General features: G+C 35.9%; 2 protein-coding genes across 4 annotated transcripts in view; one reads left to right on the top strand and one right to left on the bottom strand.

Moving 5' to 3' along the window:
- Positions 1 to 52: 52 nt before the first annotated feature.
- LOC133524195 (replication protein A 32 kDa subunit) lies at positions 53 to 5,905 on the bottom strand. Its single transcript, XM_061860076.1, has 6 exons — positions 5,551 to 5,905; positions 5,390 to 5,472; positions 3,011 to 3,232; positions 1,405 to 1,590; positions 937 to 1,151; positions 53 to 219 (listed from the first exon to the last, which is right to left on the bottom strand). The coding sequence occupies exons 1-6, from the start codon at positions 5,558 to 5,560 to the stop codon at positions 135 to 137; spliced, it is 801 nt and encodes a 266-aa protein (XP_061716060.1). The 5' UTR covers positions 5,561 to 5,905; the 3' UTR covers positions 53 to 134.
- A 323-nt stretch (positions 5,906 to 6,228) lies between these two features.
- LOC133524207 (protein spinster) overlaps positions 6,229 to 18,667 on the top strand; it is a 49,526-nt gene continuing 37,087 nt past the window's right edge. Inside the window, exon 1 of one of the 3 annotated variants that reach the window (XM_061860094.1) lies at positions 6,229 to 6,725. In XM_061860094.1, coding sequence (XP_061716078.1) covers positions 6,521 to 6,725 — 205 coding nt within the window. In that variant the 5' untranslated portion in view covers positions 6,229 to 6,520. The remainder of the gene's footprint in view (positions 6,726 to 18,667) is intronic. The other 2 variants (XM_061860093.1, XM_061860092.1) reach the window with 2 other exon arrangements.

Here is an 18,667-nt window from a genome sequence, read left to right as displayed (position 1 = left end):
TTATTAATTTCTGACAGATGAGACAGTGGGTGGAGGGAAAGTAAACCAAATGTTATAACTTGCTCCTTTATTATAAAAATAACTGGCCGTTCAACAGCAGATGGGTTACAGAAAGTATATAATCATTACTTAAGTTAAAAAGCATCAGTAGCTCGGAAATGTTCTTCATCAATAGTGGAGTAAATGTGACCTTCGCCACACATCCATTCCAAAATGTTTCTGAAATAAAAATAATAAAAGAAAATAAATTTTCTGAACTGATGAACATACGTTTTTAAGATGTTTTAAGGCATTCTTTTGCAATCATATTTTTTTAGCTTCATTAGCTAGTACTTGTTGGCTAAGTAAATTAAATTGTCAAATTACTGGATGCGAAAAATGGAGTAGGTATTTAAAAGTTACTAATTACTGCAGGTAGGTATTGGGAAAGGATAATGTGGTTGTGCCCCATTTGTGGGTCCCGTAAGATCAGTCAGGTCAGGGCAAATCCACCTATAAACCCATGTGCGCCTACCCTAGCTAAAACCATAAATAAAAGGGTATTTTATTGTGACAAACCTTAATTTTCGGTTGTAGCGAACAAGATGCTTCGAATTTGACAGGTAGACGAGATGGCGCTATACAGCACCATACATTTTGCGGTTATTTTCAAAAGTTGACATTTGACAATTCAGTGACCGCAAATGTTCAGCGCCATCTGTTTTGAATGTCAAACTAAGGGCCAAGTTGTTTTCTTAAACTCTCTCTATATACTAGCCGTGTCTTATCCAACCTCGACATTGGCAGAATCATCAACACCTTGATGGAGCCATAACACGAAAAATTGATTGATTGACCTATTGTAGCTAGGCGTAGTTGACAATGTGGGCGCATTTTTTTTTTAAACTATTGAGCTATCTGAGCAAAATATGGGTATCACATGATCCAAAAACTTACTCGAATTCGACTTGCGGCATGCGTTCCTTTAGCGAAGCATACATGTCCTGCTTGCTGATACCCTGCTCTTGCGTGGAGGCCCGGATGAGGTTGAACACCATCATCTGGCGCGGGTTTAAGCCGTTGACGGAGCCGCCAGTATCTGACATACCGACCATGGAATTGGCAGGCAGGCCACCGTTGAATGTAGAGTTGGAGTTTGCGACAGGTTTTTCCTGGATTAAACAGTATATTTTAGTGGAGATACCGGGTTGCTGACCAGTATAATTCAGAATTGGTGTTGTCCTTTACATTTGGTATAGACACACATTTTTAAGAAAGTGTGCCAACAAGATTTTTCTTATTTTTTTAGTTTCTAAACTAGGAATTTAATTGCTGCGCCATCTGTGTCAAGTTTAGCGCGATTATCGTCATTACCAAGAGTGGATTACAAAGTATTAAACATTTCCAAACAAATATTTTATTTACCTTCTTTGACTCTGCTTCTATTTTCACCTTATTATTTATACATTGTAAATAATGGAATGTAATCGCATTGACATCAGTAATGGGCATTATTTTGAAAATCATTACTACTTTTTTGCCCTTATTGGTTTTCACATTGCCATAAATTTGAATGTAGTCATTGACATTGACTTTGGGTGAAGATTTATCCTGTAACAAACAATATTGTACATTATGAAAAAAATAAATCTAAAAATAAATAGTATAGGGACATTCACACACATTGACTAAGTCTCACGGTAAGCCAAGAATGCTTGTATTGTGGGTACTCAGACAACGATGTATATATATATATATATATATATATATATATATATATATATTATATAATATACAAATACTTAAATACATAAAAAACATCCCTGACTCGGGAACAAATATCTGTGCTCATCACACATAAATGCCCTTACCGGGATTCGAATCCAGGACCATCGGCTAGCCACTAGGCCAGACCGGTCATCAAAAAAAAATACAATATATATACATACACTTTTGAGCAGTTAGCCATACGGTAATATAAGTGTCCCCAAAAAAATCTTAGTGAAATTATTATTTTTTCAATTTGTAATCCGAATATTCAACGCGTGCTTGGTCCCCCTAAAGTTCGGACGCGGAGCATAGCGTTATCAAGTAGCACGAGACATCCTTATCAGTCTATCTCACTTACCACTAAGAAATAAAAAAGAGGGTAGGTTGTCATTCAGCTCGAGTTGCGCTCGAGCGGTAAGTCTTATTTATTAATTCATAGTATTAAGAGACTGGGAGAGCTTAAGGTGTATCTAGCGATAGAGCGAACCAGCACAATATGACTTCGAGACCCGTATAACCTTCGTAGTTAGAGAGGGCACTAAGCGCGTCATCCAAGCCTATTATTAGCTAAGTATAAGATTTTACGATTCCTTCCTAGTACATTGTGCTTGCCATAGTATTGCACGAATCGAACGAAACTAGTACAGTGACCATATATCTATATATATATTTTTATGGATAAAAATGGCAAAAAAGTACCACTTTGTTTTCAAAAATGTGTTGCACTATAATGACATATTCAATGTATGGCTAACTGGTCAAAAATGACTAGCTCTTTTTTTTGGTATTTCAAATAAATTTTATAGTTGAATATCTTTTCTCACAATCAGTTACACCACCTAATAAGTGAACTACATAATGTCTCTTAAAATATCAAAATAACAATATAAACAGATACTTTTCTAATGTAATTATCAATCAATCAATTTATTTATTACAGACTGAACATAATGGTCCACATATTGTTCGTTTTGAACTTAATATACATGTTACACTTATGTGAGAAGCAGATGCGCTTTTATAAGCCTTTCATAGTAAAAAAGACTAGATAACAACATAATGGTGAGTGATAACCTTAAGGCTGCCTCTCTGCTGTAATATTTTACCCAATAAAGCTCATAAACATTCACAATAAAATCAACAAGGGCCTTCGCAAATAACATTGTGTCCAATATAATTAAGTGCTTTATTGTGCAAGATATAATAAAGTTGAATGAACTATATGACTTTAAAAACTGTGGTCAATTTATATTATGCTTACATCCTCATCCATAGCTTCCTGGTCCAACCAAAGCACAGCTCTCATTCTGCCTGTCATATCCTGGATTGTGTACGTAATTTTGGTGCTCTGCATCCGAATGTTCCGGACTCTTGCTACAAGGGACACTATTTGTATTTCTGTGCCCCATATCTTTACACCGTCATCACCACAGTGCAGTGCCTGGCGGATTACGATGGGTGCCGTACGAGATGCTCTTCGGCCCTGCAATGATATAGGTAGTGTTTATTACTGCCATAAGGTTGTCCCAAAAGCACCATTTGTAGATTCTCATTAGTAGATTGCCACATCCCTACCTGCCTAGCGTTAAATAATCCAACAAAACTAATGTCCAACTGAAGATTAGGTTTCGGCCAGATAACGGCCGAACCTAGCGGCTGCGCCGAAACTTACGAAATGTTACTTCATACTATGAAACTAAACTATGTGACAAAGACCTAAAGTTGGGGAACAAGTAGAACAACAATATTAATATACTGATTTTATGTATACAGAAATTAATTGGTTTATTGGAAAACACAATTCCTCTAATGAGTGTGCCACTGGACGGGCAGTCTTAATATATCTATAAAAGTGGTTTTGTGACATTTTTTCAACAATTTTAACAAGTCTAGAAAAGATTCAGCAAGAAAACATGTTTCAGTCTGACACAAAACAAAACCCTGACTATTTTCCAGGACCAATAGTTCATTCCGGTCTATCTGTTTCACAATCTAAGTTTTCTAGTTTCAATGTTTGCATAAACCTTCCTAGGAAGACCATTAATTAAACAGGAAACAGAACAGTCCAAAGGAAAAATATAAAATTTCAAATAAATACTAAAACAGATACTGTCTATATAGAAGACTGACAACAAGTTTAAGAAATATATTATATATATTACATAACAAACCATGATTTCAAAACATAATTTTTGCACAATAATGATTTACAGCTATATGACTATAACTAATTTTTATTGAAAATTTCTGTGCCCACTTATATAATCTTATCTAAATTTACAAATTTATTAGATAAGAAATTTCACCCTTAGCCATTACAACAATGACAATAAGTCTTAGATTTGTTTAAATTTCCTGTTCAGCATATTGCTATTAAATTTCTGATATTACAACATATGAATTATTGAATTGCCAACATCATTAGATGTTTCATGTTGTCAACCTTAAACACTTATTTGAAAAACAAACAAATGAATGTTTCCAAATAATAATATTATAGAAATAAACATATAGCAGTTGTGTAACCTCCTAATATAAACCACTATATAAAATAAATTGCTAAGAAGAAGAGGTCAAAGTTAAAGCAAGTTCCACCCCATAGTAATATTTATTTGATTGAGTGTAACATACATTGAATTATATTAAAAAGAAAGTTATTAAAGTAAACATGCCATATCATATTGTTATTAATTTACAACATCTATAATTATGAGAAATGATCGGTTGTTAGGGTTCCGTAGTCAAATGGCAAAAAACGGAACCCTTATAGATTCGTCATGTCCGTCTGTCTGTCTGATTCTGTCACAGCCACTTTTTTCCGAAACTATAAAAGCTATACTGTTCAAACTTGGTAAGTAGATGTATTCTATGAACCGCATTATGATGTTTACACAAAAATAGAAAATAAACAATAAATTTTGGGGGTTCCCCATACTTAGAACTGAAACTCAAAAAACTTTTTTCATCAAACCCATACGTGTGGGGTATCTATGGATAGGTCTTTAAAAATGATATTGAGGTTTCTAATATTATTTTTTTCTAAACTGAATAGTATGCGCGAGAGACACTTCCAAAGTGGTAAAAAGTGTGTCCCCCCCCGTAACTTCTAAAATAACAGAATGAAAAATCTAAAAAAAATATATGATATACATTGCCATGCAAACTTCCACCGAAAATTGGTTCGAACGAGATCTAGTAAGTAGTTTTTTTTAATACGTCATAAAAATTTAAAAAAAATTTTATTTTCATCAAACCCATACGTGTGGGGTATCTAGGGATAGGTCTTCAAAAATGATATTGAGGTTTCTAATATTATTTTTTTCTAAACTGAATAGTTTGCGCGAGAGACACTTCCAAAGTGGTAAAAAGTGTCCCCCCCCCCCCTGTAACTTCTAAAATAACAGAATGAAAAATCTAAAAAAAATATATGATATACATTACCATGCAAACTTCCACCGAAAATTGGTTTGAACCAGATCTAGTAAGTAGTTTTTTTTTTTTAATAAATGGTACGGAACCCTTCATGGGCGAGTCCGACTCGCACTTGGCCGCTTTTTATTTTATGCTTTTCTAGGCGTATTTCAAAATGCAAATTTGTTAAATGAAACATTACAAGTATATGAGTTGTAGTGTAGCATACCGTTTTTTGAGGCTGGTTTGGCGTGTTTGCATTTCCGAACTGGCTAGGAGAATTAAAAAATCCACCTCCGGTCGCAGATTGGTCTGAAAAATAATTTGTTTCATTAGAATGTTATTATAACCTTAAAAATGGTGTATTCAATTATTGTGGAAAGTACTTACCGTTCCACATATTTACGGTTGATTTTAGCTTGATAGATTTTCTTACGTAGACAGTATAGTTATTTCAAATTTTTTATTTGAATCACAAGGGTTACGGCTGAATCTGGTGCAATCGGCAGTTTCACTTTCGCATACTGAATAAATAGTCAACACACGCAGGAGTTAGCACTGGTTTCTTTTTTCGACTTAATGTCCTAACAGATAATATACTTATAATAAAGGCGGAAAGATACGGAAACAAAATCTTGTAAGTAAAAGTTTATATTGTATGGATTACAATGGATACGCAGTTTGACGTTATAATTTAATTTGACAGTACAAATAACCGCGAAACGAGTTGAAGGGTACGTTTCAAAATGTACTTTGTAGTTAATAAAATATAAATGGCCCAAATTTTCTTTAATAAATTTTTTCTGTTGTTTATTTATTTTCGAGTTACCCTATCGAGAGACAAAAATTGAAAATGAAATGAAAGAAGTAAAATAAGTATATATTGATATTGAATTATAACTATAATAAGTAGTCTTTCTATTTTGAAGATAAAATGAGTTTAAAATAATAATATATTATTATCTTAAAAGAATATTTTCTGCTAGCAATCTTAAAAATCTGACAACTGTTCAACTTTTCAACTCCAATCCAAGTGTCAAAGTCAAATGTGAATTGGATTGGGTTAAAAATTATTCTCGTCACGAACGTCGGCGGGGCGAGTTGTTGCTGACGTATATTTGAACTACGCTATTAATTATAGCGTAGCTACGAATACTATAACAATTAGTAATCATTCTTAATTTCATAAATATCTAACCAGTACCGTTCCTAATTCTTAATGGTTAGTTATATTTTAACTGAACGCTAGTCGTGAAAGTTGGTGAATTCAAGTTTTTTCAAAATATCGGATCGACTGTTACCTAATCAGAAAGTGGTTATCGTTATCACTGAAAGGACTTGAGTGTATGTAGTGGGCACCATGGACCAAAGTGGTATAACACCTAATACTTCTAATCAGCAGCTGGTTAGTAACGGGGACAATGACTCCGCGACGGCGCTGCTGCAGGAGAAGCAGGCGAGGAGGCGGGAAAATCTGAGAGACGTCAGCTTTGTCGAGTACATGACGGTCGGGATACTATGCTTCATCAATCTCATCAACTATATGGACAGATTTACCATCGCCGGTAAGTGCAATTGTTGTATTTATTAGGAGGGACTTACCTACCTTTGCCTTGAAGTGATTCTAACATTAAACTCGTGTTAATGTCAATGGGACAATCCCATTTTTAGTCTAATTGGGTTTGTATTAGAACCTGAGTCTAGGGCAGATAAGTCTTAACCATAGTCATCATATTGAGTATGGTTATACTCAAAGTAAGCAAGGAACAGTACAAAAAAGAGGAATCTGTTACTGTTTTTTACTGTGGCAGGCTCATAATTGTCATTTATTCCTTATTATAAAAATTAATTATGAATTATTCTACAAATTCAGGATTATTATTTTTTTGCTTTGAAATAAAAAACCCTCACAAGTTTTTTAAACATACATAATATATCCAGATCTGTACAGTCAAAATCAGTATCCTCCTTTTGCTTCGCCATAGTCGGGTAAAAATTACTAGTTGTAAGTAATAGTAGTTTATGTGACTGCTACATAATAAAAGGCATTAAAATACACTAGTGTGGGTTTAAGAAACGAACGAAGGGAGTTTCTTAAAAAGATCACACAAGTGTTTTAATGCCTAATTATGTCAGCCGCATTCGAGGGGAGCCAGTATTGTCAAACTGGTCTAACTTGACAGACATTCAGACATACTCTCAGAGTAAACAACAATTGAAGCGAATATACAATGTGCACTTACATACACTATTTTATCTACATGCATATTATTCTATGAAATATTCACTAACCCAAATTACAGCCTCCGTTAGGGCATTGTTGCCAGTTCAAATCGGAACTCGCGGATATGTGGTGGCGTCACCGAAATATTTTTTATCGCTTATTATACACGAAATTTTTGCTATAGTTATCTTAAAAACAAGAAAACATATTAAAATAATAATAAATAAATATTATAGGACATTATTACACAAACTGACTAAGTCCCACAGTAAGCTCAATAAGGCTTGTGTTGAGGGTACTTAGACAACAATATACATAATATATAAATATTTATAAATACTTAAATACATAGAAAACACCCATGACTCAGGAACAAATATCCATGCTCATTACACGAATAAATGCCCTTACCAGGATTTGAACCCGGGACCATCAGCTTCGTAGGCAGGGTCACTACCCACTAGGCCAAACCGGTTGTCAATATTCATTTAATACTTTTTTTTTTCTCTAGTTATATCTGCGATCAGTCAGACTATAAGCACCTCTATTCTATTTACTGGACCTCCAAAAGGAAGTAACATACACTTTTGGTTGAATGACCTGCTCTATAGATATTTAAATTTAGTTATCTTTTTTTTTTTTGTATTCACTGCGTATTGTTCGGTTTTGCTATCCTGTCTTAAATGTAATAGTGTTAATGTTTCTGCTGTCCTTAGCTAGATGTACAAATACGGCGGTGGCAGAATAACAGCGTCCGTTGCTGGAAGTCCTTAGGGCCGCTGTGCCCCGAGGCCTTTTGGCGCAGACATTAGCTGAGCCACTTTCCCTTTCAATTAGTTTCTAAGCATTATTGTGTACTTTTATTATGTACTTATGTTTAAACTTTTTGAATAAACGTCTTTATTATTATTATTATTATTTGTCTGTCTTACCATATCTCGGGACCATGGGGTCCCGGACCTTTGGGAGGCATGCGTGGAGCCGAAGCCAACAGCGCAGAGGCCCTTTAAGACAAATTAATCTAAAAGCAAGGGATACACGTGGCGGATACCATCCCCGAGCGCACAACATGATACATCCGGAGATGGTCCCCGCCAGGTGCAAAGACTATTGCAGTGCAGCACTTTTGTGCTGCGATGGGATCTAAGGTCATAAGGCTATTGATTTGAAAGTTGGATGGACTGGATAATGGGCTATAGGAGGAGACTAACGGACACCTGCCGTGACAATCAGTCTCGGAATTGTTTAAGACAGGTGGTGACTCGCCAACTCATTGAGTGGGCCCCACAACGGCCGCACGCACAGTGCGACAATAGGGCAACACTTTGGAGCGGCTGTGAGGTTGTCGAGAGGTGAGTCTGCGGCAGCCAGATCCCGGTAATCCGTTCAGCAGGCCGCCGGCGTTATGACATTTTACACTTCCAACCTGGAGCATAGGTCCCGCTCTTGCGACTCCACTCTGGCCGGCCGGTGAAGGCAAGCGCAGAGGTGAGGGCCAAATAAAAGGACCCTCTGGAATAGGGGTCCGCGGTGTCGCCACTCACCGTTGAATGCTTAATAACGTGACGAGCGAGTCCTCCAGTGAGGGCTTCTACTCTTTTTTTTAATCCCCTATGAGGGAAGATGTCTTTTCTTTTTAACCTTTTTTCATATCCCTTGTCTGTGAGTTTTGTTGCCAGGTCATTTGGGTGGTGGCTTAATCTATGTTGATATGCTTTAGTTGCATGAAGGATTTCTTCCTTCACAGTATTGATTTGCAGGTATTTATGTATTTCACATATGGACCGCAGTATGTTGTTTTGCATTCTTTGTATTATTGAGATGTTAGACTTACTGGCACTGCCCCATAGTTGTATGCCGTACATCCATGCTGGCTTAAGGATAGATTTGTAGATTAGGAGTTTGTTGTCTGTGGAGAGTTTACTGTTTCTTCCTAGTAACCAGTAGTAATCACGAAATTTAAATCTTAGTTCTTCTCTTTTTGTTTTGATGTGTTGTTGCCATGTAAGCTGTTGGTCTAGATTTAAGCCGAGATATCGGACACTGTCCTGGTGGGGCAGTGTGGAGTTTTCCAGAGTAACTGAAGGTCAGTTTCCTTTCCTTAGCGTGAATGTAACTTGTACAGATGTTGATGCACTTGGTCTTATCCTCCATTTTTGTAACCATTTTGTTATATTCTCCAGTGCGTTTTGTAACATAAGTGTGGCGATACTGGGGTCCCTGCTGCTTGCAAGTATGGCAGTATCATCAGCAAAAGTGGCTGTGGTGATACCATCCGCTTGTGGTCAGCCATGTAGATCGCGTAGAGCATCGGTCCCAACACTGAGCCCTGGGGGACTCCAGCCTTTATTTCTAAGAGCTTAGAGGTCTCATCTTCCTCCTTAACTTGAAATAGGCGATCTGATAGATAGGAGTGAAACAAGTTAAAGTAGCTATGGGGCTAAGTAGCTATGTGCGTAACTTGTAAAGAAGCCCTTTGTGCCACACTCTGTCGAATGCCTGTTGAATGTCTAGAAAAGCTGAAGAACAGTATTCTTTTTCTTCCAGTGACTTTCTAATTCGCTCTACGACTCTATGATCTTGTTCGATCGTGGAGTGGTATTGTCTAAAGCCAAACTGGTGCGTTGTTATGACTTTTGTCTCTTCTAGTATCGGAAATATTCTTCTTAGAAGCAGTTTTTCACAGACTTTCGATAGGGTCGGTAATAGGCTAATTGGCCTATATGACGTAACTTCGCTAGCAGGTTTCCCTGGTTTGTGTATCATGAGTATCTGAGAGACTTTCCACAAACTGGGATAATATTGTACTCTTAGGATTCCATTATATAGTGTCGTCAGGAATACTACTGCTTTTCTGGGTAGATGCTTTAGGACTTCTTTTGAAATGCGGTCGAATCCTGGTGCTTTTTTATCTTTCAGATCATTGATTACTCTCCAGACTTCCCCTACAGTTACTGGAGTTGGTGGGAGTGACATTTGGAAGGGCTGACTTAGTGTTTTGTCTACTTCTATTTGTATACTTTATACTATTTTATACTTAAAACTAATTAAAAGATAAACTGTACGTCAAATGGCGGTAAATGAAAACTATTTTCACGCATGTAAGTAGTTTTTTTTAAATTCAGAGACAAACTAGAGTCGGGGGCCTATTTCCGTATCATTCGATACAAACTAACATGCAAGATATGTCAAAATTGTAGCAATTGACATTTCATTTCAAACAAAAAGGCATCTCGACTGATATTAGAATAGAGGTCAAATCGAATTGCTATTTTTTCAGAGATGTTCCAAATTTGAATGCATAACCAAATCGGTTTTGATGTAGTTATGTAGCTATAACTACATTATCACAGATAAGAAATTTGTTGTATCGAAACAGTTAATCGTAATGTTGGCCATTATTTACGGATTTTGAAGGCATCATAGAGGGTTTATGATATGTGTGTAGATAAAGTTTATTATTGGTTTATTGATATATATCTAAGGACGGGCCTTACGGGCAATAAGAATAGGGCGAGTACAGTGGTGTCATGCACATGAATTCGAGCCAATCGTGCAGTCTATCATCACAATGTAATAGGTTGACGAGTTTGCATCACATGTGCGATTGGTCACAACTAGTTGCATTAGACTGCGCTGGCTTGAATTTGTGATTGACATAGCTGAACTAGCACCATTCTTAGTGTCCGTAAGGCCCATCCTTAGATATATGTCAATAAAAATAAATTAATATTATAGGACATTATCACACAAATTGAATAAGCTCAATAAGGCTTGTGTTGTGGGTACTTAGAGAACGATATGTATAATATATAAATACTTTAAACAACAAATATTTATGCTCATCACACAAATAAATGCCCTTACCGGGATTGGGATTTGAACCCAGGACCATCGGCTTCATAGGCAGCATATGGCTACAATTTCATTTAATTTCTGATGTTGTTTCTATTAGGGAAATAAACCCTTGATTAAAATATTTCTACGAATTACACTCACGTATTTTTAGTCACTCGCACGTCATGTTTCGGAGAGCTTAGGTCTCCTTTCTTAAGCACTAACAGTAAAAGGAAACTAAATTATATAAAATTAGCCCTAAATTATAAAAAATGTAACATTTTAAAATCTATTTTAAACTGCATTAACTTTTTACAGTATGAGTAAGATAACAATTAAGACTATCAGTTAGAGGGGGCTAATGCAAAATAGTAGTTTTTATATTGAGTTATTACACATTTTAATCAAGGGCAAAAGCCATTAAACTATATTTACTCGGAAACTAGACTATTTGCGAGAAGAAAAGTTGAAGTTGGCTCGATACAACAAAAAAACATGAATACATGTCTAATTTTCATTTATATTTAATTGTATAGGGACCGTGCGCGTTGGAGAGTCTGTCATCTTGTGGCCTGAATCGGAACCATAAACATGTACATTTGCACGTCACGTGTTTTCTTGTGCATAGTAGGTTCTGCCATCTTTTGGGCTATATCGGAACAATAAACATCACATTTACGCCTCGCGCCAAAAATCTGACGGCTCCTGTGCTGCCTCCTACAGTTTATGCACGCTCCCTATAGTGTTACCCTGCGTACAACAGCTTAAATTTAGCATAAAATTGCTAATGATATAAGTAGCTGAGGCATTTAAATAAAAAAATAAAAAAATAAAATTCATTTATTATAGACAATTGACAATCCATAATTTATAAATTAAATACTATTAGACTTAAATAAATAAAAATAAAAATTAAATATTAACAAATAATAACTAACATTACATTAAATTGAATTTCCTATTAAAACTGACATGCAGGGAGGACCAGTGCCTCAAAAGGCCACTGTCCCATCTATTTGCCACTGTGGCCAGGAGGCTGTGGCGGCTGTCACGCACCCTGCTAAGCATCGCGGCGCAACGCTTGCGGAGCGTGGCGTGGAAACCGTCCACGCTCGCATCCGCAAACATCCCGGACGCGCTACAGTATCGCGGCAGCCGCAACAGTACCCTAAAGGCATCGTTGTATTGGACCCGCAGAGCATTTAGCGATCGCTGGGTGTACCTTGTCCATAGGCTACATGTGTACAGCGATGTACAGTACGCTTTAAATAAGGTTATCTTTACTTGGGCTGTACATCGGCTGAACCTGCGCGCAATCATGTTTGCTCTCATCGCTAAAGCTCTGCGTTCCCTCTCAATGTCTGCATCATCACGCAGATCTTCGGTAACCAAATGTCCAAGATATTTAAAAGACCTCACCCTATTTAGTTCCTGTCCATCAAGAAGAATGGGAGGGACATACGTTGGGTTTTTGGTTCCCGCTTTAAAAACCATATATTCGCTTTTGAGCGCATTGTATTTTAACTTATGGTCACGGACGTACGATTCGCAAATGTCGATAAGTATTTTTAATCCCCCTATCGACGGGCTCAGCAACACCATATCATCCGCATAATTTATATTATTGAAACAGACTCTGTCAACATGGCATCCGACATGCGTGCTGCTGAGTCCATCGATTAGGTCATTAATATATAAATTAAATAATTTCGGGGAGGTTAGGCCCCCTTGCCTTACACCGCATTGCAATTCGTACTCGTCCGAAAGTACGTTGCCCCACCGGACACTGTTTCTCTGGCCACCGTACCAACACCTAAATATACGTGTTAGCTCCTTGGGAAACTTGACCTTGTCAAGCTTTTTCCAAAGTAGGTCGTAATTGACAAGATCAAAAGCTTTGGAAAGATCCAAAAAGCACGCATATATAGGCGTTTTTCTTCTTGTATAATACTCGACAGCCTGCTTTAGACATGTGATTGCGCTCTCTGTGGAAAGGCCTGCACGAAAACCGAACTGAGCGTCATGTATCTGCAAACACTTGTCCAGTTGCACACTAAGCAGGCCGTCAAACACTCTAGCTATAATTTGACTACTAAAATTATATAGAAATTATACTTTCAGAGATATTGAGGAAAAATATTAAAACCCGCGCTATTGTGAAATTTTTTGTTCATTTCTTGTAGTGGCTGTTTGTTTACCTAAATAAAGAGAAAAAAAAACTTATTTCTGGGCTTTACACCCCCGCTCCAGTATTAGCTTCGTACATATAATGGTAAATTAGTAACTTAAAAATCAATTCTTATATTAATCTGACTATAATCAAAGCAAAAATGAATATTCATGTTTCTTCAAATTTATGATTTTATGGTAATTGTACCAACAACAACCACTGGAACAGTTATGTTTAAACAATTGCATGCTACATTGTAGCTGCATAAGAATTAGCCATTTCTCTGCAGGTGCTGGTTACTGACCGCACCTGTTTGAGATATTATATCTCCTTGGATTTCACGGGCTTTTTATATTATTATTATGAAAGACAATCATTAAATTTCTAACATTTTTTAAAATTATTTATTTTATAAAATGGATCTTAATTGTGTATGCTAACACAATTATTCATATAATATTTGTTTCAATGTGACCTTTTCAATTACATTTAAAAATAATTTGTACAATTTCCACCAAAATTTACCTACCTTAACAAATACAGTAAATTATTTGTTTAAAAAAATGCTATAAGTTTCACACTTTTTGTAAGTAAATATGAGAACAATAATACCTTTGAGGTCCTGGATTATTTTGTTAAAACACTTGATATTGATATTTTACGAATGCCATAGTTTGATCACAGTTATTTTGGGCTTCTCACACTAATTCTGCTTTATACCATAACTACTTAATGCTAAGACCATTACACCATCTTCTTGATTTATGTGTGTATGTACATGTAAATACCTACTTTTGAATGCAATATATTAATGCCGATGCTACTTTAACCTTTTATTATCTCTCTCGCAATAACATTTTAATGGCATCATCATGAAACCTACATACAGTTTACTGTTTAACTTTTGCTCCATAATTGCCCCGTCTAATTTCATCTTCCTATTGTATCTTATAATTGATGTGGCGTGATATTACGTCATCCTGCGTCTTCAGCTACCTTACCAAAGTTTTTCTGGACCGTGTGAGTAGTTATTACTAACCATCCAGTATAAACTAAACCTCAAAGTTCGTAACAACTTATGCGTAATCACAATCAGGGGCACTCAGAGGGCCTAACGAGAAAATTGAAATTCCGTTATGTACCATGTACGGCATGTACCTCTCTATCGCTCTTGCATATCCGAGCGAGAACGAAAATTTGTTTTTGAGGTAGGCCTTCAGAGATCGCAAATATCGTGATGCGAAATGGTCATGAAGCGTTGCGCGCAATGCATTTTTCTATGGTTCTCCTGTGAGTAATCGCTGGTATTCGTTTGCGTTATCGTAGCAAGTCTAGCATATACGAGCGATAAAAGAGCTAGATAACAAAAAATATATTTTGCGGTAGGCCCTCGCAATGGACTAGTGATGCGAAATGATCATGATGTGTTGCGCACAATGCATTTTTCGGTGTTGTTCCTGTGAGTAAGGTATTCATTTACATTACGCTGGTATTCATTTACATTATCTTATCATACTCGTAACTTAGCATACTCATTAACAAGGATTTACGAAGCTGATGACTCAAGCATCCTAGGATGAGAATGTGTAATCTAATCTCTTTGTAAATTACTTACTAAAAATAGGTAAGGCATGCCTATTTTGCGTAACATGTAGATAAGGTCCAAATCCTGGATGAAAAAAAAATAAGTCACCTAATCTCTGTCAAGAAAACAACTTATCAGGCCTCATTACGTCATTATTGGAGATTCTTTAATAGGTCTTTACCCCTAAATATATTGTTCACGGTAAACCGGAACTGATATAAATGTGGACTCTACTCATAAATATTAATTTTATTTAATGTACAAGCACATAATATACTAAGTCGGTAGGTCCAGTACACTGCCAATAATACAAACAATAAATTCATCTTTTGTATGCTGCAATGCAATAGAAATTATGAATAAAACATTTTTATTACCTTCAGCTGAAAGCTATGTAATTGTGCAAGTAACTATACGCTAGAATTAAATTAATTTAATCGTTATCATTTATTACGTAGGTCCTATATATATAGGATTGCCATACGTCCCGTATATGGGTGAATATCCCAAGAAATAAAATTTGATGGCAAGACTGAAAACGCTGGTGCAGAAAGTCAAAATAGTCACATACTTGTTTTTTTTGGAAACATCCCTTAGCTATCGACCTCGGGCAATAACTAATATTAAAATATTAAATAATTTAATCATTGAAAAAATAAAAATAAAGGCCCAATTTTTCATTCAGGTGGGTTGTCCGGAACCCAGTTATTCTTGTTTAATGCCGCATAACTCTAAAACTATACAAGATATCAAATTAGTTTTTAGTTCACTATAATACCATATCAATAAAGAACCCTTTAAAATATTACTTGCTTACTAACTCTTTAATAAACCCCCTTATTATGCGTAAAGAAATTTGTCCGGCAAAATAATCCTTATTACCGCGGACAAATTTCATCGACGTTTATTGGCTAAGTTCTTCGTACGCCCCCCCGCCTCCTGCGCACTTTGAGAGTCGGTTGTGCCGCGGCTCTCAACCCCAAGAAGACGTCGATGTGATGCCGAATAGATCCGCTACACACGTGAGTAATGTCATTTCGATGTACGGGGGCAAAAAAAATATCATTCCAGAGTTTGCTATATCTTTTTTGTTTCATATTTGTTATTTTTCAAATATTTACAGATCGTGTATTTTGTACTTGTGAGTTTAAATGTCGCGATAGTTAACGAATGTGGGATTTAGTTATTTTTTTATAATTTTATTTCACCTAAGTTTATCATTCCACCAATTTCATTCCGGTGATTTCGGTGTAGTAAAATGGCTTTAATACCCACCAGAATGAAAATAACACCGGAATGATATCAAAAGTAGGTGGAGTTTTATATCATTCCCGTGCATACTTATTATTCACGTGCGAGTCATTTTTTTCATTCCGGTGGAAAAATGTCATTCAGGTGGAGTGTTATATCATTCCTGTGTATACTTATCATTCACGTGCGAGTAAATTTTTTTAATCTCTGATAATTCTAAAAAGGCTTAAGATATCAAGTGCTCTGTAAGAGGCTTATCAAAGAACAGTCTGAGGTGTCGATTGACATTAAAAGAAACATCGAAGAAACGTAGATAAAGAATTACACCGGAATGACACAAAAAACTAGTACTGTTGAAATTGACCCATATACGGGACTGTCATCGTATTTAAGTATCGCGTCCCGTATTTGTACCCGTCCCGTTTTTGTCCCGTAAATCAATACCACTATCATCTCTGTACTTTGTTTCTATACCTATGTGAGTTTAAGCTATGAAAATATGTAATTTTCTAGTAACTCACGAGTCCAATAGTCATTACAATCGATTAAGCTGGAACCTATAAATTTGTCGTCCAAGCTCCATGGACATTTTATGTGAATTAAAGAAGAAAATGTTAAAGCGAAGCGGTTTAAAGTTCAAAGAAATCTATCAGCAGCAAAAGCGAGAATGATGTTTTTATTGAGTCCCCTCATTGTTAGATTCTCATAAAATATATTTCTATACATGCACAGGACGAGATATACATTAAGTATAGAAAAGTCCGATAAGGGATAGTAAAAATATTTATGTATTCTAAAACAGCACACAATCAAGTATAGAAGCTAGGCAATCAGTAAGTCGTTTTATTATAAAAAAATATATGATTAGGTTTGTTTGTTTTGTTCATACCTCCTGAAAAGCTAAGATAAACGTAGTTTGATATTAATATCAGTCATTAAAAAAAGACTTAATAACTAATTTTGGGTTAAATCGTCTTAGAACAATATAAATGAAACACTGATTTAAACTTTCACGATTTTTACATATTATTAACTAACACAAACGGGACTTAATCGCGATTAAGTCCCGTTTGTGTTAGTTAATAATATAAATGAAATCGACTCTCCCATCAAAAATGACGCTTAGATTTCTGTCCCTATTCTCTTCCCTGTACAATCAAGAAGCATATACCTATAGGTACGAAAAGATGCATAGACGTGGGTTTTAAAAACACCTCCCACAATATAATAGACTAAGGAGTGCCATTACAAACCGTATCATGTAATCGAACGAATTTGTTACTTAACTTTCAATTACCGTAGCGTAGTAAAACGCATTTTTGAGAACCATTCATTCCTGAACGAGTGGTTTTGTAAAGACAGCTATTACGATGGCAATTAAAGGGCTTTAGTGTGAGAGGCGAGGAAAGGTCGACGTCACGTAATCAGGACCCTAATCTCCATGGTGCGCTCACGTGCGTGGGTTCTCAAAGAAAGGCATCATAAATAAGTACGTACTTGTGTAGTTTGGGTTTTATTCTAAAATGTAGTCAGTTGTCAATAAGGCCATAGAAACGAATTTAGAAATGGTTAGGGAATAATCGCCTACAATACCTACCTATATACGTTTTGTCTGAAAATATCACAAACATGTACATACAAAGTTTCATAAATTCACGATAAAGATAAACACTACATAGTTATGAAGACTGCTAAAATCATAACAATTATAACACTTCTAGATAAACTCCACGTCTATTGGAAGAGTTTCAGAAAAGTACCTAGTTTTAAACTAATAAATAATAACGAAGAGGATAAACTATTAATACGAGTACACCTTTAAAAACATCCTATGGCGTGATGTTTTTCCCCTACGCTACACAAATAAATAGGTTAGGAAATTGCCAACGAAATCTATAAGCGCAGGAAATCAGAAAGAAGTAATGATGATGGTCATTAAAAGTACTTTATAAAACAAAAAATACAAATTTAAAAGTCATATATATGACTGACCATAAAATTTGCAATTCAAAAAACGCACTCCTCTTTCAAGCCAGATTAAATTCTATATACAGAGCGAAAATATTAAATATATTAAAATCGGGCCACTCACGTATTTTATGTCGAAAGTTGTAATTAAAAGAGCGAAAAAAAAATGTGTATTTAGATAAGCTGGCAAAAACCCTAGAGATCTACATCTTTATCAAGGCGAATCGGTAGGTAGTTCACACTATTTGAGGTGCACTAATTACATGCGGGATGTTTATGGGATGAAGTGTGTGACAAGGGCTGATTCCCCGAGGGGAGTTCAACAAGTGTTGCCACCCTCGCGACCCTTATCTTGATTAAAATCTTAAAGCAATCAGAAGCTCGATTTGCCGAACGCAGCTGTTTGGGGATAACACAATGTAAACACCGGAGAGATGTATGACTAATGATACTAGGGCAGGTGGTTTGACAG

This window comes from Cydia pomonella, chromosome 13, assembly GCF_033807575.1.
Source record: "Cydia pomonella isolate Wapato2018A chromosome 13, ilCydPomo1, whole genome shotgun sequence".
In the NCBI taxonomy this organism is placed as follows: domain Eukaryota; kingdom Metazoa; phylum Arthropoda; class Insecta; order Lepidoptera; family Tortricidae; genus Cydia; species Cydia pomonella.
The sequence above is the reverse complement of the archived record's forward strand: the minus strand, read 5'-3'. Positions and strand labels throughout refer to the sequence as shown.